The sequence below is a fragment of the Triturus cristatus genome, chromosome 10, assembly GCF_964204655.1.
Source record: "Triturus cristatus chromosome 10, aTriCri1.1, whole genome shotgun sequence".
NCBI lineage: Eukaryota > Metazoa > Chordata > Amphibia > Caudata > Salamandridae > Triturus > Triturus cristatus.
In genome coordinates this window covers 161,379,473-161,401,291 of record NC_140593.1, presented here as the reverse complement: position 1 = coordinate 161,401,291, position 21,819 = coordinate 161,379,473, and the positions used below count along the sequence as shown (strand labels likewise).

Here is a 21,819-nt window from a genome sequence, read left to right as displayed (position 1 = left end):
AGCTGTGAATGCTGGTGGTCTTCTATGGCGCTGTGAATGCTGGTGGTCTTCTATGGAGCAGTGACTGCTGGTGCCACCTATCAGACCAGGGACTTGGTGTAGTTCAGGCTGCCATGTTCATGCCCAGCATTTACCAGTAATCCAGGCTGACCAGTACACCAACAACACGTTGGTTGTCCGCTTTCACTATCATTACAGAATTGAGAATTTGAGTAAACTCACGTTCTAATTTAAAAGAGAGCTAATCATGAGATCAAGAAGTTGGATAATCGTTTTTAAGTATTCTGGGGGTTCTGTAATGAATGAAACCAATCAACATATTCATGTAAACAATATATTATAAAGATATAACGTTCATGAAGTAGAAATACGTGTATAGGACTTATCAATATTATTGAACTTGTTTAGTCCAGGTTTAAAAACACATACAAATAAATACATGTGCTTGTGAGTTGCTGTGTACATGCTGCATACAGTCCGGGACTGTTCCCACTCCTCCTCTGGAACATTGCTTATAGTTTTGCCACTAAGCACCAGAAATTAAAGTTCCAGAGTCGATTTTGAGAGTTGACTGTCCAGTGTCTTGTTTCCCACCAAGCACCACAATGGTCCAACTCTTTTGATTTCTGTAATTAAGGTTGGGTTTAGTTGCAGTTCTGTGGAAGAGGTCTATTTTGTGAAAGTGTGCTGTTGTGATGAATTCCATTTTATTTTCAAAGGAATCTAAGTACAATGAGAGTAAACTGCACCAATGTGCTATAAAGGGCCAGCACCATTGCTTCCAGTCAACTGCTCCTTTGTTGCAACAAATGATAAACAGCATTTTTCAGCTATTTCAGTTGTATAGCAATCCCTTAACTTAACATTGTTGTTTCATTGTTTTTCAGTGAAATAAATCATTACAAGGTTGGCTTTCAAAGGACGAGTCCCCTGAGGCCACGATGCGACAGGGAGCACGAGTGGCCTGCGTGTTACAGAAGCGCATCATCGCAGGACCTTTCTTGCGATTGTGAACGACCAGTCAGAGTTCTGGATGTTGCGGCTTATGAAGATGGCCTAGTGGAGCCGCCACCTCTTTCACTCCGTGGGAGGGCCTTCTCCGAAAGTCATATCAGCTTTGAGCCACAAACGTCAAGAGTGCGGGAAAGGAGAGAACCGGTACTGGCGAAACTAGAGGAAACTCCTCCTGAACCACGGGGTGTGGTCAAAAAGAAAGGACCGCCTCGCCCCCCTCCGCCAAACTGGGGCAGGTTAGGCATACGTCGTGCCTCCCACCAACACTTGTACAACATCACAGACACCAGCACTGGATCCATATCTCAGGCAGTGCAACCTGAGGTGTTACCACTGCAACAGCAGCAGCAGGAAAAACACTGGAGGAGTGATATGGAGGCCGCGAGGCAGCGTTCCCAAAGCCTTCCCTTGGAGAAGATGCATGGAGGCTTCCTCAAGCCGGTTGCCATCCAGCCGTCCCAAATGAACTGCCAGTTCCCGCAGGAATACAGCCACTCCATGAACACACATCACTCATCAAAGCAAGACATCACTCACAATTCTTACTACAGCCTTCCAGAGAGAACAGAAGGGCCTCTGGTGATTGACACAAATCATGATGGTTCAATAAGGTAAGCAATCATATCATGTTTATAATGTTCTTTTCCCCTGACAACTTTCATCGTCTTTTGGCTCCCTCTTCAACTTGGTATGATTTTACCCTGCCCAGTGGTGTAGAGGCACAGGCCTAGGCAAAAAGAGTCTTACAGTAGAACAGGGTGCAGGGACATTCTTGGTTGATGTCGAGAGGTCTGCACTCAGACACTCACAGGTGACTCCCATGGTCTTTAAGCTCTGAGAAGAAACAAGTGGTACTTCTGACCCCAACCACTAGATTCCAGAAGTCTGCATGGCGTGTGAATCTACAAGACTGTAAGGCCAAACTGATTCCACAGGTCAATAACCATGTCTGTAAGTAAGCCTTACTGATTTGCTTTGTTCCTAATATGTTTAAAGCAAGGGTCATTTTTAGAGCCTAATCATGGCTAAGTTAGACCTCAGTGACCTCTATCATGTAGCAACAACTTCAAAAAAGTCTACAGGTTTCACAGAAGGCTGCCTCTTGTCTAATCTTAGAAGACCTGAGATTGACTTCTGGTGGTAGATGAAGTACAGTCAACTATCAAGTGTTCCGCCTTGAATGTTGAAATGCTTGGCTCCTAAAGACATGAGAAATGAGAGACGGCTCGGACACCCCACCTGAGTCCCCTGTAGAAATGCAGCCCGCTCCTGGGCACCTGGTCTTTCTTGAAGAAGGCGATTAGCAGAACATGAATCTCACACCTCCAGCCACTGAAGGAAGGAAGGCCACAACAACCCTTGGTCACTCTGCCCTGAGGATGCCCATCTGTGTGCTGTGGTCCTTCTCCAGTGTATGATGAAGAGACCGATACTTGGCAGGGTGATGATCAAATGTATCACTGAAGGTCATTTCATTGACCGCACCTCCACATTCAAGCGCCTTGAAGCGCTGTCCTGTTGTGTTGGCGACCATCCTATGCAGCGATCCCAGAAACACTTCAATTGCTGTGCAGTCGCTCTCAAGGATTGTCTCTGTAGGCTTCAGGTACAAAGGAGGAGAAGACAACCTGTTGCCACCGCCCACAATATTGAAGGATTATCCACGCTCCAGTCGAGGAGACATTTTGCCTTTAGGAAGCTCCCGTGAAAAAGTGGAGTGCTTTGCACCTTGTGTTGTGGTTTTGGTGTCCGGAAATGTCGGACTTTGCAGACACCATTCTTGACTGCCCAAACTGTCGTAAGCAGGAGGAAAGTGAATGCCACGTAGGACCACAGCCACCACCCAGCCCTTCAACCTAGATGGTATCAAAGTCCCTACGTCGAGGAGCAGTTCAGCCGGCAATATTAGAATATGTGTTTTATTAGTTTATTGGCTCCAAATAAAGTGCGATTAGGCATTTAGTTTCACATATTTGGCACACTCAACTGCGCCACAGCAAACACACACCATACACAATATATATATGTTTGTGTGTGTGTATATATGTGTGTGTATGTATGTGTGTGTATGTATATATGTGTGTGTGTGTGTCTGTGTATGTGTGTGTGTGTGTGTGTATGTATATATGTATGTGTATATATGTATGTGTATGTATATATGTGTGTGTATGTATATATGTGTGTCTATATATGTGTGTGTGTATATATATATATATGTGTGTATATATATATATATATATATATATATATATATATATTCATTTTCCGATTGCTCCTTCTGTCTCCCCACGCCCCAGGCAGGCAGGTCGTTCGGTGTCGGTGGAGCGCGCCGACTTCAAGATTACCAAATATAGCAAGTATAACGACCACCACCGAGCTTTTCAATCACCAGATCTAGTTTATTAGGTAACGCGTTTCGCCTGACACAGCAGGCTTGATCACACACGGAGTCGTGGGATGAATACACCTTTATACTATCAGGGAAACAAAGCAGAAAACGGACAACATTCAAACTGTTATCAACCAAGTGTGTTAGTTTGGCGGCCATTTTGAGCTAGTCAAAATTATACATGAAACATATATTCAGTCTAGTGCTCTATATGGTCTAATACATGTAATTTCTAGTTTTTTGAACTATTGTATTCATAGTTTCAAACAGTTGTTTCCTCTTATTTTACATGTTGATATCCTTTATACATTGTACCTGAAACGAAATATCCTGTATACAGTCTAGTGCTGTTTTCAGTATATGCACCCAGTTTACACTATTCATAAAGCATAGTGCTCTGATTTTGAACTATTAAATTCATAGTTGCAAACTTGCTTTATGAATAGTGTAAATTGGGTGCCTAGACTGTATACAGGATATTTCGTTTCAGGTACAATGTATAAAGGATATCAACATGTAAAATAAGAGGAAACAACTGTTTGAAACTATGAATACAATAGTTCAAAAAACTAGAAATTACATGTATTAGACCATATAGAGCACTAGACTGAATATATGTTTCATGTATAATTTTGACTAGCTCAAAATGGCCGCCAAACTAACACACTTGGTTGATAACAGTTTGAATGTTGTCCGTTTTCTGCTTTGTTTCCCTGATAGTATAAAGGTGTATTCATCCCACGACTCCGTGTGTGATCAAGCCTGCTGTGTCAGGCGAAACGCGTTACCTAATAAACTAGATCTGGTGATTGAAAAGCTCGGTGGTGGTCGTTATACTTGCTATATTTGGTAATATATATATATATATATATATATGTGTATGTATATATATATATAAAAACACATATTCTACTCAAAGGAAAAGAAAAGGACTAGGTTTCCATCACATCACTTCCTTCCCGCTGCTTCAGTGCCACTTTCCGTGCTGTCCCCCTTCGTTATCCCGCCCACTCCTTCTCCTGCTCTTCCGCTCATATCCCCACTCTCTCGATAAGAGAAGAAAGGGTGTGTGTTGTACATAGCCTTGACAAAAAGCAGCACAGCACTTGGAATGCAGCAGCCAATGAGAATGGAACTTTATCTCTGTTCCCACGATTATTTGCCTTGTTTTTGGGAGGTTGGTGGGTGTTATTTTAAAGGAGTTGCAAATTATTCTTTTTTAAACAAAAACAAGCATTAAGGCTTTATTTTCTGCACCAAACCAAATAAACTCATACTCTTTAGGTCTCAGTTAATTGGAAATCTCATATTCTCTCGTGGCTTGCATTCTATCTCCTTAATTCTACACTTTGTTTCCCTTTAGATATTTTTAGAGAAGCTTTACTTGAACAGGGATCCTTTTCACACATTAGTTTTCAGAACTAGTGTAATAAAAAATGCAATTACTGTAGTATATTCCACTTCTTGATTCAGAGAATCAACATTGTTGGATTTTTGCGAATGTAAATTTGAATTGCAACAGTGTAAAATCCATTATAGTGGTTTTCCAGAATCATAAATTTAGGGTTTGGAATGAAAATGAGGTTACAAACGGGATATAGTACAAACCTGGCTCAATGACATGAACCTTGATGGCTTTGAACCACAATTCTCAACGAATGCCAAGTCACTTGGATTCACCCCCAAGAAACACAATGCTAAAAAATAAAATCAAAGACGGCCTGTTACAGGTTTCTCTTCTGATGCAGCTTGAGCCGTTTCTTTCAGAAAATGACTTCAGAACTGCTATTCAAGTCCTCATACTCTTGCATATGGAAATTAGTAATGCTTAAGTTATTGGCATCCCAACTCTGCACTGGCACCCTTTAGAGGCACCCTACACACCATTGCACTACTCATCTAGGGCCTGAAGAAATATAATCTCATTTCCCCCATCTTGATGAAACTCTGTTGGCTCCCCTTTCCAGACCCCATCATCTTCAAAACCAGCTGCATCAGAAACTGCACCCCACCTACTGTGCAGACAAGATCACCATCTCTGGTGGTTCTCGGCACAGCCAAGTCCCCATCGGGCTGCAGACTAAGAAGGGTGAAAAAGAACAAAACACGCCAGCAGGCTTTTTCTATTTATGCACCCAGGATCTGAAACAACAACCCCGTATCCATCAGGCCAGCCCCGCACTGCTCACATTTAAGAACGCGGTGACTGCTCACCTCTTTAAAGAGCACTGCAATACAGTGCATTAACGGTCGACAACCCAGCTTCCTCTCCTATTGCTCATTGACCTCATGCTTGTCTTAGCCTTTTGGCTAGGTTCATGCTATAGAAATACCATATACTCTCTAATGTATTGCAAGCACTGCCTCATTCTTGAAATGCACGCAAAATTACTGTGAAGTGTGAGTAATTGCCTTAACTGGTGTGAAAAAGAAGGGAAAATTTAAGATTTTTTTTTGAAGTTAGAGGGGTTCTCAGCGGGCGGGAGGATTTTTGCAGAGAGAAAAAACAATGTAAAAAATGTTCCATGTGCATTTTCATAGAATTTCTTTGTGAAGAGTTTCCTCCTACTGGAGGAACATTTTGACCTGAAGAACTCCAGGTTACATTGTTGTAGATAACCAGGAGTTCTCCTGAGATTCTTTGTGAATATTTAAAAGTCAGACGACTGCTCCACATGTAGGCTTCCAAAAATAGGCTTCCTATATTTTGTTTTTATTATATTTTTTTCAGCCACTGTTTTGTGAATTGGTCTTGAGGTTGGCAAAAGGCAAATCATATTTCAGCTGTCAAGGCTTGTGGGCTTCCTATATCAGCCTGAGGCAGTCAGTGTAACAAGCTGCTTGGTTCACATCCATGTGTATTAAATATTTCTCAGTATTGCGCTTTTTTTTTTTTGTAAATAGTCTGGTATTCCTCACTGTTCCGTTCTCGTGAAGAATAGAGGTTGCCACAATGCAGGTTTGGTCAAACCTTTCATCAGGCTGACCCATCCCCGCTTTTCCTGTAGAAACCTACATTTTAAGGTGTCAATGTTTGAGACACTTTCACAGCGGCGGCTCCTCTGCTAAGGCGGAGGACTGTGGCCCACTACTTTTCAGCAGTGCAAAAAAGGAAAAATAAAATGATAATAACACAATGTTATTATAAATTAGATTTTTCAATGTGTGCCAGGTTAGGGCGGGCAAGGCTGGGCTGTCGGAGCAGGGGGAGGAGGAAATATGTGCACTTAAGTGCACATGATGGTTTAGCCAGCCGTCTTGGGTCGCCCAAACAGTCATGCGCACTTAGCATGGTCTCCACCTGGCTATATTGCACAGCCTGGATGGAGAACATGCACAGGCTCCCACTCCCTCAGACTTACTCGTACTGATTCCATACGGAGAAACCCATGTGTCTATCCTCCCACCTGTTACATATGATGATGCTAACATTGCCCACCCTGGAAATATCACTGTTTCCTCCCTTTTGCAGGAGGGAGCAATTATGTATGATGAAAATGTAATGAAATATTTGTGAATGTCCACAAAGTTGTGCCGTTGTGGGTCTGCATCCGTACACTCTCCTCCACCCTCAGTAATGCCCTTTTTCTCACTTTTTCCATCAACGATTCATTATTGATGAATGCTTTTCAACATGAATTAGTAAGTGGATTTGTGTTTGTGAACATCCCCAAATTGTGATTCTGTGAATCGGTAATTTCCTTTTAAAACCACTAATCCACCTCTCGCCACACTTAGGTGCTACTTTGGATCATAGCTGTTTACTGAATCGAGTACTAAATGTGTAAATGATCATGGCTTTGGGCAGCCACACTTTCTGGTTGACTCATGAGTAAGCGTGGGATGTCCAGTAAAACCTAGCTGAACGATTATCTTTGTGATTTGTGTGTGTATTTGTGCCAAGTGTGTTGGGGTGTGGCTAGGTGGCAGTGTGCGGTCGTGTTCCCTGCTGCAGGGGTGGATCTGTGATGGGATTGGCCGTGGTTCTGACATCAAAACATACTCCTATAGTTAGCAATATTTACACGAGATTTCAACATTCCCTGAAGAATAGCATCTCTTGGGACGCGAAGGGGCGTGGAGTTAGGGATGCTGGGGGAAGGCAGGATATAATGGAGGTGGGTGGCCCCGCTTCTTGTGATCTGTATTGTGAAATAGTGTGTAATGTGCACAATGTGTTGCTGTCTTTTCTTTGAAGGTTTGTTTGCAGTGAGATTATTATTTCTACTTTGTGAACCCAAGACCAGAAAAGCAACAATGGCTATTGTGTAAATTATTTTCATCTTGCCGTTAACAAAACTATATTGGACGAAGGTTTCAAAGGAAGTTCCGGGGGGGGGGGGGTAGTGGTTCATGGTCCACGACTGTGGCATGACCTCCACTCCATCCTGGGATCAACTACAAGTCACATGCGCTTCAGGAAACTCCTGAATTCTAAGCTATTCAGTATTTAAAATAGATAAATATTTTAGCAGACTATGCTGTTTATACTGGTAAATAAAAAAGCAGTGGGTGTGTTTTTGGACAGCACATTAGTTTTTGGTGCAGCACATTCTACTACAAGAATGTGTGTTTGCAATATTACTGTTCAGCTCTACAGTTCATATTCGACTCACTGCAGAAAAATAGCCGAGTGCCCCAACCACCATTCAGACAGGTTACCTGAAGGTTGCATACAGGTCACAATAGCGAGGCATTCTGCATATTTCATGAGCAAATAGCATTGGTTCCTTTTTAGAGTGAAGTATTTGCGTCTTAGTGTATTCAACATAATCACCAAAAATTAACCAAGACAGTTTGTGTCGATGCTGGCACTCTTTGGCATGAATGTAAATGTCCAGTATTTGTACAGCACAAAAAATTACCCGAGGGTGTCAAGGCGCTGGGGCCGTCAGGAAGATTAAGCAAGCTATTGCCCAGAGTCACATGGTGCTGGGTGTATCTGCCGCCGGCACCGGGGATCGAACCGTGAGCCCCATGGTTCCGGAGTCAGCCACCCTGGCTGCTGCGCCACACCTCTTCCCATGAGAAGCTTATAACATATGTCTTATGGTAGAAATATATCATCTGAAGACCAGTCTCTTCATAGAGGTCCTCTTTTCCACTTCTCCCCAGCAATCCACACCATGTTATCCCGCCTCTGCCCCAAACAACAATGGCTGCTCATTCTTGGCGGAAGCCCGGCTCTAAGGAGAAACCTTTGTTCCTCACTAATGTCCTTTAACAGTGGCCAATTCGGTGGTAAGAGGCTAACGCTAACTAAGTTCACTGAATTTTGGCAGACTCACTAGCATCGCAAAGTTCTTCTGGTGACCATCCTGTGCATAACAGAAAAATTAAATAAATACATTTAGGGGCGGGAGAATAGATTTTACCGTCAGACCTGTGAGCCCGCTTCCGCATCTATAAGAATGTCACCATAAAAATGGACACGTCTATGGGGAAAATGGAACACCTTTCGGGGAAACATATGTGCCCCACCACCCGAAGACTCAGAACCGGACTTGAGCAACTAAAACTTACGATGTGATACCCACTGGGGGTCCCTTTGGGAGGGGAGGATTACAGTGTGCGAATTGTATGATAAGAGAACTGATTTGACCGTATTTCAATCTATACTGAGGACTGTACAAGGATGGCGCAATGTACGTGATGTTAACCAATGACTGTATTAATTAGGATGATGTATTGCTCGATTTTGATATTAATTAATGATAAATAAAACCATTAAAAAAAAAAAAAGTCACATAACAAGCTAATAGCGTTGTGGCTGGTGCTTGGATGAGCAGCATTTCTGATGTGGAGCACGTGTGTCTGCTAGAAAGGAAGAACATCAGAAATAACATGCAGTGGGGTTGTAGGGCTTAGAGCCTCGTCACACTACACCCAAATAACGTCTAGACACTTCTATGGATATAGTGCTTAGATCACTGGTGACTAGTGTGCTCCGAAGCACCTCTAGTTTCCCCACTTTGTCAATAAGTGTGCACTATTTTTGGTTTTCGACTTTGTGCTCGAGATGCCTTAGGGATGCTTTATGAACTCTGCCAGGGCTGTCCTATAGATACAGAGTGCCAGTTGTGATAGCCAATTTTTTGTTAAGGTCATAATTCACAGAACAGGCAGTGGTGAAACAAAAATCACCAATGGGTCACAAACACGAACTCAGTCAATTCAGATCTAAAGCTGATAGTCAAATTCCTTGTAACCACGTGCCATAATTGTTATGATCAGAAATAGCAATCTCTTCTGCTATGCATCTGTACTTTCTCTCTACCAGCTCTTTCTTAATCCTTATTGCTGCCTCTTTATCTGATTTATTTGCATTTTTCTTAGGTTGGACACGAGGCGCTTTGAGTCGAATGGTGATATAGACAGATCCACGGGCAGTGAAGCCGGAGACCGGTCGTCTTTGAGCAGCTGCACTGAAGAGTGGCACAAGTCTCAGCCTGTGTCCCCTGGTCCTGGTGAGTTGTCCTTTGCTGTGAGAGCCAGCGATGGTCACAGGTACGCGTCTGTGAGACACCATGGTGGTTAATTCTCTCCCCTGCTCCCCAGCTGCAGGGCACATGCAGGAGAGTGCAGAGGAGGAAGAGGAGGGAAGCTGCCACGCTGAAGCTACACGCAGGCTTCCTGTGCGGATGACCTCTGAGGAGCTAATGCGGGATGTGGCGGGCAGAGACCGGTCATTAGCGATGGTGCTGAGCCAGGGCTCTGGCATGGTGACCACTGCAGAGGTGATGGGCGAGTTGTTCTCAAAGGGCGACCGGCAGTCCTGGACTGAGCACTTTGAGAAGGATTGGAGTGCGGAGAAGCCGTATGAGAACCCAGGTCAAGAAAGGTAGGTGTTTTCTCTTTTTTTAATTCCCTTTCTTCATGGTCCGATTGCCTGGTTTCCTCTTCCCAATGAATCACCTGCTTCCTTTAATACCTGTAATGAAGATAAAGTAGGAAGTAAATTACTGAAAGCAAATGGCACTCGAAAACTACTCTTAGATTGTTAACCCTGAGCTAAGTCATCATAAGTCTATGCAGTCTTTGTCAGACAATGTGTTAAAGAGGAAATCCATCTGAAGGAATTGATTTTTTTATCTGACCTTGCTCTTTTCATCCTGTGGTCCCCCAAGGTGTAGAGGGATCTATGTTAATTACCATGGAGGCCAGGTGCTTTAAATGTAATGGTGGGGGGCAGCCTGTGGTAAGGACTTGGCATGCTGATTCACCCTCTTTTCTCCCCTTCCATGCAGAGGAGATGACGTCAAGGAGCTTATGATGTATGTCTTACCATGAGGTTAGCTTTGTGGTTTTTTAAGGAACTATACTGGGGAGGTTAGGGAGCACCACCATCCCACTACATATTTATGACAGGAGTTTTAGACTCTCAACAACACCATGGAATATGTTGTTATTAATTAACTCATTGTGATTATTTCAAATGAATTGATTTCATAATTGTAGAACCCAGATCCCTCACTTGTCTGACGGCCCCAAGGCCCTCTCGTGATCTTGTACACCGCAACCAAGTTTCTCTGCATTAACTGTTTATCTTTGTAGTCAGCTGCCTTTTATTTCAGTAGCCACCAATATTTTTTTAATGAAGCCCTTTCTGTTTCTTTGCAATCACGATAAAGACATTGAACTGTACCTGTGGCAACTCGCAACAGATCCCCACCGCCCCAGGGTCAACTCCATTCAGTAGGTCCCACTGCACCGCGTCCTTGATGTATTTTATTACCTTAGCACCACTCCAAGGCCACTTTGCTTTCCTGTGAATCTTCTGCATCTTTGGCAGTCTTTGCTGAGATCCAGAGCCCTCACACCCCTGTATCTCTTAAGACATAAATCCCCAGACACACAGTGGAAACACATTGATTAGGTTTTCCTGGCATGTCCACATACATTCTGTATCCAGCGACTTGTCCATACTTCTAAATATTTTCTAAATGTATATCTTTCTTTCAGCTGTGGACATACAACAATACTTTCCGCTTTGAATACTTTACAAAAGTATTTATTTAAAATTAATTTCACAGTGGAAGTACTCCACATACTTCTACCCTTTCAGCCTTAACAGTTTCAGACTCCCACATTCCAGTCATCCACGTGTACCTGAAACTCCATGTTGACTGTTGTCACCCAGTTGTCTTTGCTGCATCCTTGTTTTTGGAATCTTAAAACCTTTGCTCCCCCTGCTTTGTCTCCTTATACTCCTCAAGTGGTAGTCTTGTCCCACGACAGTTGAGTTTTTATTTGCTTTTTATAAAGTAGTAATTTCCCCTTGTAGCTTTGTTATTGTTTACTCTTCTGAATCCCTTCTGCTAATAATCTAAAGGAGGCTTGCGTAAATTCTCTCACTCGGAACCAGAGCGTGCTGTTTTTCTTGAGTCAATTAAGCAAATTCTGGTCCTTTTCCTTGTATAAAGTTCTCCAAGATTTTTGCTTCTTTTTGATAGTCCAATTATTGCCTGCTTGTTCTGGAAATCGTCTGGTTTGACTCATAAGTGCCTCTCTGGGCAATCTTGCTTGACTTCTTTAAAATGAAGGACGTGTAAGGGAAAGAACTGTCCCCTTCATTTAATGCTCCCTAGAAGTAATTGTCCCAAAAACGAAGGTCCACTATGGGCTCTGTTTTTGTAGGCAATTTCATATAGTCAGTGTCACATATAGCCTAAATCTAAGGGCAGATGCAAATGCCATGCTCCACCACGACTAGTCTAGCCTCAATCACATCCGAAAAATAAAGCTCTCCGCTCCTGGATACCCTAGTGGAAGAACATTGACATGTATACTCTTCAAGGCAGGCTCACTGAACCATAAAAGTCACATTCCCTGGCTCCCAACACCATCTCCCTGTGTAACCCAGTATTCTGTTTCACTTCACCTGCATCACCCATTAAGCTCTGCTCACCACAAAAATAGTATGTACTTATGACCATCTGCTTGCAAAACATCAGCCTAAGTGTGACACCTTTTATGCATATCTCTGGTAATAGGGACTCCAACAATGTCACCACCACCTTGACTAAGACCCAACTTCCTTCTAATCAGAAATGTTCTCAAAACAATTTCCAACAGAACAGTTTCCAAACTCATCTCATTATCACCAACCCCACTCTCGTTCAGCATCCTAATCCGGATCTTTAAATGAATAATGGTGGTTCTCACTGTATTTTTACTCCTGTTGGAAATTACTCTGGGTATGTTCTTCAGTTCTACAGTCTTTCCAATACAAAAAGTAGACAATTGAGAGGGTTTATTAAGTGAGTGTTAAAAATATTTAGGTCCTTGAGATTATAGTCTGTGGAATAGAAGTGGAATACTGTCTGATCATCACTCACAATCTCTTGTATGCCAGCGAGTATGTGGATTGTTAATGCCTTTTTTGCTTGTCACCATAGGTATGAGTTTCAGCCGATATCTCCTCCTCCACCGGGTGGGTCGGTCAGTCCCACCTCGTACTCCGCCTACTACAACACATCCGCTGGAAAAGCTGAGCTGCTGAACAAGATGAAGGAGCTTCCAGAAGTGTCAGAAGATGATTCTGAGGGGGAGGAAGTGGATGCAGAGCTGGCAGAGAAGAAGGTACACCTTGGTGTCCAACCTTATTTCCCTCTCTGGGCCTCACAAATGCATTCTGTTTTTAGGTCTTGCCTGAGCCAGCGCATGCGCTGCTCGGAGAGACATTTAGTATACGGGTTTTCAAAGTGCTGCCACAGCTGGCCTAGCGCTTGCATTCACGCGAGCGTGCACGCACGCAGCCGCCATCTGCCTTCCAGCGCGATCACTTCTGCGTGCACCACTCGCGTGATTACCACAGAGCGCGTCCGATCACTTTCGCTTTCACGCCCCTCCCCTCCCCCGTCGGGCTGCTTTCATTTTCGCAAGCGGCCAAGCATCTGTTACTGCTTCTACAATGAGCACCTTACATCTCACTGCCTCTCCCTACCTCCCCCGAGGGCTTCCATCTCTGCAGATTCCTCTCACCTCACGTTTGTGGCTGAGCAACAGTTTGATTGTTTGTCTGTGTGAAAGTGCCAAATTCATAGTACTGCTCCCCAGGTGGAGCTGTAACAGGAATAGTTACTAGATTTAAGAAAAGCAAATGCTGCCAAAACACGGACCTACATTAGAGTTGTCTTTACTCCTCTCTTTTAATTACAAAAAATCAGTACGAACAAGCCTTGGTAAATGGCTGGCTTGTTTTAAGCAGATAAGCGGCAGGCTGTGTAAAACACGTGGTTTCCAGGTCACATGTTTTGGCTTAGATCCCTATATACACATGCCATGCGTCTCGTAAAGGATTCCTACTTCCGCAGCGCTTCCTTAGTCGTGAGATTACCCTCCCACTGTGTTCAATGCACTATCCGAAAGCCCTAGTACTCTTTAAACAATGCAGGAAACATCCATCGTGCAGCACGGTTCTACTCAGCCTCACTGGACTAACATGCGCTCACAGTTCTGGCAGTGCACTTCAATATCACCTTTCCCACCCCTACATCTGCCAAATACATGTAATACCTTTGGCCAGTCCTCGTTTTTTAAAGCATAGTGCTTTGCATTCTGTGACATGTGGTTTAGAAAAGGAACAGTTTGTACATTGCTATAAGCTAAAAACCCAGGACTCGCAGATGGCACAAGTAATGACTTGTTTCTATTTGGCATGCACGTTCCCCGCCACCCTTTCTCCCAATAACATGACCACATGTCCGCTACTTACACGGACGGTCAGTGAACTCAGTCCGTTGTCTGACTTTTAAGGTTATTAGTAGTTCGTAATTTCAGCACGTCCGGGTCACAAAACAACCAATCCCACAAATGAACGTCATTGTAGGAGACGCCTTTGAGCAGGCGATGCTGCCCATGTGATCCACTACAGCCAATCCTAGGGCACCACAATTATACCTATGTGAGTTGATTGGCTGTCTGCCAGGAGAGCCGCCAGGGTATCCAGAGAGGATTCGTATATTAATCAGGTTTCTGTTAACAGTAAGATATCCGTTATGTGTGCAAAGTCCTCCTTTATTTCAATGCCAGGAGGACTACCTTTAGTGTGTTGAACAGTATTTGTGTATGCATCTCTATATGCAAGTGTTGGCGCATTAAAGCCAGACCTATTGGCTTTATCAATGCTTGTTTTACTCTGCTTTATCTTCAAGCGGGTAAATTCTACTTTTTGTTGAGAATGTGACAGTGTTTCTTTTCATTTGCCAAGACATAACCACTTCAAACACATCTTTTTAATCTTGCGCAATTCGGCTCGAGCGCACGCAGACTTCAAATATGTAGTTTGTTATGTTCGTTCCAGACTGGTCTATATTACGCAGCTCTTTCATTCTGCCCACTGTCAAAACCCCCGGCTTCCTGATATCTGGAAACACTATTGCGCTGCTGGCAGTATTAGTACACAGCGACATACTGATGTTTCAAAACCTGTCTCACATGATAAGCAAGCACTTATTTCGTGCGTTGTGAGCAATCCGCTATCGTCAAAAGGTCAGCTCACCGACTTTGCAGAGGCTATTGATGGAGCAAGAGGGCATCCATCTTGAATCTTCATGGGTTTTATCACCTCTAAGGGGCTGGTGAAATGAAGTTTCATTACTCTGGTAAATTAAACGGCTATTGATTAAGGAAGGTCACCCCAGTGAACCGAGTGGAATGCCTGATCCAAACATGTTGTCTCTTGTTGCCCTACTGTATGCTTGCATAAATGAGGCCTTTTTACACTTGGGTAAAAAAATTAAACAGATTTTCAATATTGGAACATTAAACTGTGAAAGAGAATCGTAGTACAAGAGACTTTAGAAAAGAGATAATATTTTAGCAATGTTATTTTTTTCGTAACAAGGAAAGTACGATTTTAATCATTGGCACTGAATAGATCTGAAATGAAAAATGCTAATTATCCATCCCTGGTAGGCCCCTTTTTGAATCCAAGCGCCAAGTTGTACATACAAGAGCAACATTTGCTCATTTCATAGATAAAGTTTGCAGTGACTTTGTCAGAAGTAATTTTATCTGGGGTTGTGACGCATGATATTGTGCCTTCGTTAACACCAGGGTCTTTTAAAAAAAGTTGTAATCATCAGAACCGGACTTTGGGGTATCGAGAAAGGCAGACTATGCGTTTTGAAGCTCTCTCCAAAGATGCTAAGATTTTTGGGGAATGGAGTGCATTTTGTCTTTTTTTTTAAATTTGCATAGATCATTATGCTGATTTAAACAAAGAAGAGTTTGAAAACACAGGGAGTGCCCATCGCTCCAGGCACTCCTTAGTAGTCCCTTTCTTTTCGGCATCGTTTAATGACTGTGGAAGGCAAGACGGGGGTCGGGGCTATAGTCAATATGGAAACTCACTTGGCAGGCTGCAAACAATTGCAAGGCAGACATCTAGGCTTCCCTTGGCAGACTTGGTTAGCTAATGACTAAGCAGGGACGGTGGCACTAGAAGACTGACACAGTGCGTTCCTTTCAGCCCTAGAACAATCCCGTTTTACTCTATATTACATCAGCAAATCTTTCAAACTGTATCAACTCCTTCATATTTTTGCACGCACCAATGTTGTATTTTTTCAACTAAGTTCTTTCTTGCGCACTTCCTGGAGTGCTTCAAGACCTTCAGAAGCCTTGCAGACTCCTAAAAAGCACAGCCCGCCCATCAGAGGTGAAGGTGTGCAGTAGAGAACTGCTTTACTCTGGCTCAGTGGGAAAACACAAATATCACATGTATTTGGTTCTTAGATAGTGAGGCTAGTGTAGGGAGGTTAATGTAAACTGTATGTTTTTTGTGTCACAAATTACCTCCAGTAATATTTCATTGATGTATTTTGGGGCAATACATTTAATTAGAAAGCTGTTAGTATTTACAGAATTAATAACACCTTGCAAGAATCAGAAATGTGAATTGACCATCTATCAGGTGCTATTAGGAATTGAACTTAGGATAGGCATGCTAACCAAATATTTTGTTTTCAGAATCTGAGTGAATTAAGTCTGCTTCTGCAGCCATATGGATGAATTGACTCTGGAAATAATTATTTTTTCAGATAAATGAACCAATTATTGGCCCTACCTTAGAAAGACACGCATTGGCATAGGCAATAGGTCTCGCCTTTGGGACCTTATAAGTGTTTAGCCATGCAACAGTTGATGTTGTTGCACCAAGGATATTATGCTGCATAACTAAATACTTATAAGGTCCCAAAAGCGAGACCTATTGGCTATGCCAATGCTTGTTGGTTGATGTCTGCAGTATGTGTTGCATTTTCTGAACTGTTTGCAGACGTTCACTTTCTCCTTCTGAATTTGGACTGCTTTTTCACTCTGTCCTTTTGATTTACTTTTTCCTAACTCATATGTTCTTGTTTTTTATTTTTGTTTCTATTTTCTCATTTCTGTTTTTGTCACCTTAGTTCTCTCTTTTATGTTTGCCATTTTAATTTCATTTCTTCTACATTACTTTTGTTTTTCCGTGTTACTTTTGGTTTTCTTTGCGTCTCTCTCTCCTTAAATGGTTATTACCTTTTAAGCCATTTAATGTTTCTGCCCCACTGATATTTTATTCTATTTTCTTCACCACTCAATAGCTGCAGCTCATTGAAAGTATCAGCAAGAAGTTGTCTGTGCTACAAGAAGCCCAGCGGGGACTTTTGGAAGATATTGGCGCCAACACTTCCCTAGGGGAAGAGGTCGAAACTTTGGTGCGGACTGTGTGCAAGCCAAACGAGCTGGACAAGTACCGGATGTTCATCGGCGACCTGGACAAGGTGGTCAACCTGCTCCTGTCTCTCTCCGGTCGTCTGGCCCGGGTCGAAAATGCACTTAACAGCCTGGATCCAGAGACCACCCAGGAAGAAAAGGTGAGTGTCCGCTATAGGATAAGGAACAGTGCAAGGATAGTCAGCACGTTGACTTTATTATAGTAATATATTGTTCTTACAATAGGGGGCTGCTAGGCAGTTGACATTGAAGCTTGTGGGACACTGTAAACACACTGGTAATTTCACATGAATGCTTTGCCTAAGGCAGCAGTAAGTGGTAGTTTGAAATCAATTATGTTGAGAGGGTGGGGTGTGGTTCCCTCTTGAAAGATTCCCCTGTGTTGTCTTGTGGTTCATGCCACATCCCTAGCAGATGTCCTTTTAAAGGGGGCACCAGATGGTGGCATGTCACTGAATGTGAGATTGAAGTGGTACTTTGAAGATCCTGTGGGTAGGGCTTGTGGGTGAGGGTAAGTTTCTTGTTTGCTTCATTCTTTAAGTTCCAGGTGGCCTCTGGCTGTTTTGCTCTTCCCTAGTGCGTTAGTGTGTGAAGGGAATTTATGGCATTCAGTAGTTTGTAGTGCAACAACTTACGCTGCTCTAGAGGCGAAAAAACAATGTTTGGGGAAGTCTAGGAGATGGAGCAGTGGTTCATAAACCCCCCTAAAGAACTAGATGTGGAGTGATCTCAATATACGTTGTGGACTTTGCTAAAGGCATTTATACTCCACGACTCCCTGTGGTGTGGGCGAAAGTGATTCCAGTGGTTAGTGGTCTAGGCAGAATGTGCATAAGGTGGATGTTGGTATGGATAGAATGTGATTCAAATGGAAATTGGTGTGGGTAAAATGGGTTTCTAGTGGATAGTGGTGCAAACAAGAGGTTTCAGGTGGATATTGATGTGGGTAGAATGTGTTTCACGTGCATAGTAGTGAGGCTTGTTTTGGAGTATGAATCCTTTTCTGGATTCACATGCTGTGCATTATTCCGCCATCTAGTGGTTGGGTCTAGATTTGCCGTTCTCTTTTTCATTTTTTTTTTTATGAAACAGACATACTTTTTTTTTTACAATGTCTCATTTGTTAAAAATTCTAATGATAAGTTTGCCAAAACATCTAAACAAAATAAGTTAAGCTTGTAAGTGCCTAAAATGGGAGCGGGTATAAGGGACACTATTTTCCCTGGGATCTTGTAAGGTACCAGCCATGGTGACACTTGGTCAGCCTCATAGGCTTCTCACCTGAGTCCATCTTATGACGTGCCTGGTCTTTCATCTTTATCAGATGCCCTATTTTTATAGTTTCAGTGGACAACTCCAAGAACTCGATAGGGGATTTCATGAAAGGTCAGGACTGGGAGTGTGTTGTCTAAATAACAAATGGACAAAGGTGGCAACCCTGGCCTATAGCCTTCTCCCAGAATTCCTGTAGTCTGTGGTACTTGGGGCTTAATGGAGCGTAGGACGCAGTGGTACTTCTTTGGCCTCAAGGTCATATTGGTGGGTGAAGGGTGTCCCTAAATTGTCACTGCACAAGTAGAAAGCCATTGGTTTTGGTCATCGTGATTTTTGTTGCGGTTTAAGATGAACCCAACCCACCAACACTTAAACTTTGGGGATACCTTTTTCTGTCCGTATGGCAGTGTTTTCATTCCCTGAGCCTTAACTCAAGGTCTCAGAAAACCCCTTCAAAACGCGAGTAAAAAATAATACATCCCATGTATACAAGCAGACGATAAAGAAACCATATCCAATAAAGTCTTCAATATAGCTCACTTTGACATAACTTTATTTACATAGTGAGCTGGTTCCTAAGAGGAGAAGACATTTTGGATGGGAGGGCTGGGCAGCCTTTTAGGTACAACTACTTTGGTGATGATCCCAAAGAGGCAGCTGTTCACTCTCCTACTCCAAAGCATAGGATGGCCAACCATTTTGCAGAATGAAAGCAGCATAAAATGGTGGCAGGTGAAACTCTCTAAGCAATGTGTTAATCTGGTGATCCATGCACATTGTGCCCACCGCTTCCATGTCTTGGGAACTGCAGCATGTATCAAAACATTGCTTTTTAGGACCATGAACTTGATTTACATCCTTTCATTTTATGTTTTTTATTTATTGTACGCTTTGTTGTGAGTTGAGCACTTTAGGTTGACCACTGTAGACTGAAGTAGTGTAGGATTCACTCTTATGATTTTTGTTTTAAATCTCTTTCTTCCAGCTGGTGCTGATGGAGAAGAAGAGGCAGCTGACTGAGCAGTTGGAAGAGGCCAAGGAGCTGAAGGAACATGTCGACCGCCGCGAAAAAGTGGTGCATGACACCGTCTCTCGGTACCTGACCGCTGACCAGCTCTTGGACTATCATCACTTTGTCAAGATGAAGTCGGCCCTCATCATTGAGCAAAGAGAACTGGAGGAAAAAATCAAGCTCGGGGAAGAACAACTAAAATGCCTCCGGGACAGCCTGCCTAACCCCAGAGAGTACTGAATTCTTATCCCAATAGAAGGAAGTGAGCGACACTTTAGGTAGTCAGTCTTGTTGGTTTAGAAGGTGTGAAAGAAGGATCGCCACACTTCATCACAGCATAAGATTTGCATTTGTGACCAACACGTATAGACTTTTGCTGATTTTTCATCTATCCTCTCTGGAAGAGCCAACGCTTTCACGAGTCACAGAGCAGACGATGTAATAAATGCTGACCAATCGCGAAGGTCTGTGTTATGCACATACCACCTCTTTCTCTGCAAAATAGTTGCATGGAAATCAGCACCTTCTTTTGAGCTGCCTTTTTAATTTACATTGTGCATTCCTTTTTTACACATGCTCATTGTGGAAAAGACAATCAAGTGCCTTGTGTTTTTTGAGGCACCCACAGGGAGAGTGCCTGGAATAACTCATTTAATGTGTTTGAAAGGAGCAACTGGGCACTGAAGTTCACCCAGTTTCTCCCCTTTGCCTTTTCACCACCATCAAGCTGGAGTAAGGGCTGCATTGCCATGAGCTTCCAGGAGAATTCTCCTGCTCAAGACTTCACGGGTGAATCTTTTCACTGGAAGACCAAAAACATCTCATTCTGTGCTGACATTCAAACTGGAGCTCCGCTGCAAGGAAGCGCATTACTTTCGCTGGCTCAGTTTGCTAGCTGTGAACGAAGAGGTGCAGCGCCAGCGTGCCCAGCAAATGGATTTTAACAGTGAAAAAATAGCAGTGTTAAAGGGTTTCACCATTATGTTGTTGGCCCGATGCTCTTCAGGAAGAACGTTCTTGTGGGATTTTGGTTTGCTAAAACTCACAAGAATAAGTAAAGTGTTTCACATCACCGCAGGGCAGTCGGCTAGGAACGCTATAATGCAAAAAAAAAAAAAAAAAAGACAAGCCTAAGAAAATGAGAAGTCTTGACTCCATGTGTACACATTGAGTGACCTTCTAGCCATATGCGGTCCACTGGCTCCTATTTGTGCCTGCTCTGCGACTGAGTTTTTAAAGACCCCAGTCCCCAACTCAGGAATTGCCAGACAACAAGCGTGTGCCAATGACATGAAATTGTATCAGAAAATGCCAAATAATGTCTAGATATTTTTTAACACATTTCCATAAGAGACAAAAAGTGGTCCCATTCGGAAAGCCCACGTGTGTCGTCTGAATAACATATGTGCCACGTTTACCATCCACTCAATCTTCTCTCCACCAGTCAGCCACAAACCCTAATGGTTTTAACCAGATAGAACTGGAGTGTGGTTGGACGCTTATCATACCACAACCTAATTACAAAGCCCACCACCCCAGTTTCAAAACACTAAGAAACAGTTATGTTGTTGTATATTAAGTTTTGCATTCCAGATTTATTTATTTGTATATTTTAGTCACTGTCTTTAAATTGGCCAGGCAGAGAGGATGCATTTGGTCACAAAGCTCTACTCAGATGCACGGATATTTAAAATTAGTTATTTCCCAGATTTCAAGAAGCTCCTCTTATAGTCCAGATGTCTTCATTAACTATAAATTATGAATCCGGTGGGATTAAAAAATATATTTTATCTCTTTTTTATTCAACTATAACTTGTCTAGGTAAAACATCTAAGAGCTAACCGCATCATCCCGAATCCCAAAGAGCTTGCTGCATTAACATATGCAGATATTTACCCTGCCAGCAACCATTTTATAATTTTATGATTGTAATGTTTTGTATTTTTTTATATTCTTAAGTAATGCCAGATATGCAATACAATTAACTCTTTGTACTTTGAGAGAAATGTATATGTTTGTACATATAAATAATATGCATGTATATTTTATAAAAAAAAAAAGTATTGCATAGATTCAGGGTCACCAGCAGTGTTACCTATAATCAGAGTTAATTAGTTGTTTCAGGTATGGAGCTGGCAGAAGATTTTAAGTTGGGTCGGTCAACTCTTTCATCGTCTGTGATCCAGTTCTGTCCATGCCTGCCCCCCATAGTTGTGTACTGCCAAACCTTGCTGCATCTAATTTGAACTCAAGAGTCGGTGCCATTTTGTGTGTATTTCGGAAATGGCTGCTGGCATAGCAATGTTTCCCCTGTACTCCTCATAAGAAGATCCGCCATTTTTAATGTCTCACTCCCACTGAATCCTTCATTTAAAGGGTACATCCTACTTTACTGCGTGTACCTGTTTCC

At 42.7% G+C, this 21,819-nt stretch overlaps 1 protein-coding gene across 5 annotated transcripts in view; it reads left to right on the top strand.

Moving 5' to 3' along the window:
- Window positions 1-21,403, top strand: part of SHROOM4 (shroom family member 4) — a 391,064-nt gene extending 369,661 nt beyond the window's left edge. For all 5 annotated transcript variants that reach the window (XM_085630724.1, XM_085630726.1, XM_085630728.1 and 2 more), the window contains 6 exons: window positions 888-1,625; window positions 9,740-9,870; window positions 9,962-10,244; window positions 12,802-12,985; window positions 16,990-17,262; window positions 19,383-21,403. In XM_085630724.1, coding sequence (XP_085486850.1) covers window positions 888-1,625; window positions 9,740-9,870; window positions 9,962-10,244; window positions 12,802-12,985; window positions 16,990-17,262; window positions 19,383-19,649 — 1,876 coding nt within the window. In that variant the 3' untranslated portion in view covers window positions 19,650-21,403. The remainder of the gene's footprint in view (window positions 1-887; window positions 1,626-9,739; window positions 9,871-9,961; window positions 10,245-12,801; window positions 12,986-16,989; window positions 17,263-19,382) is intronic.
- Window positions 21,404-21,819: the final 416 nt, after the last annotated feature.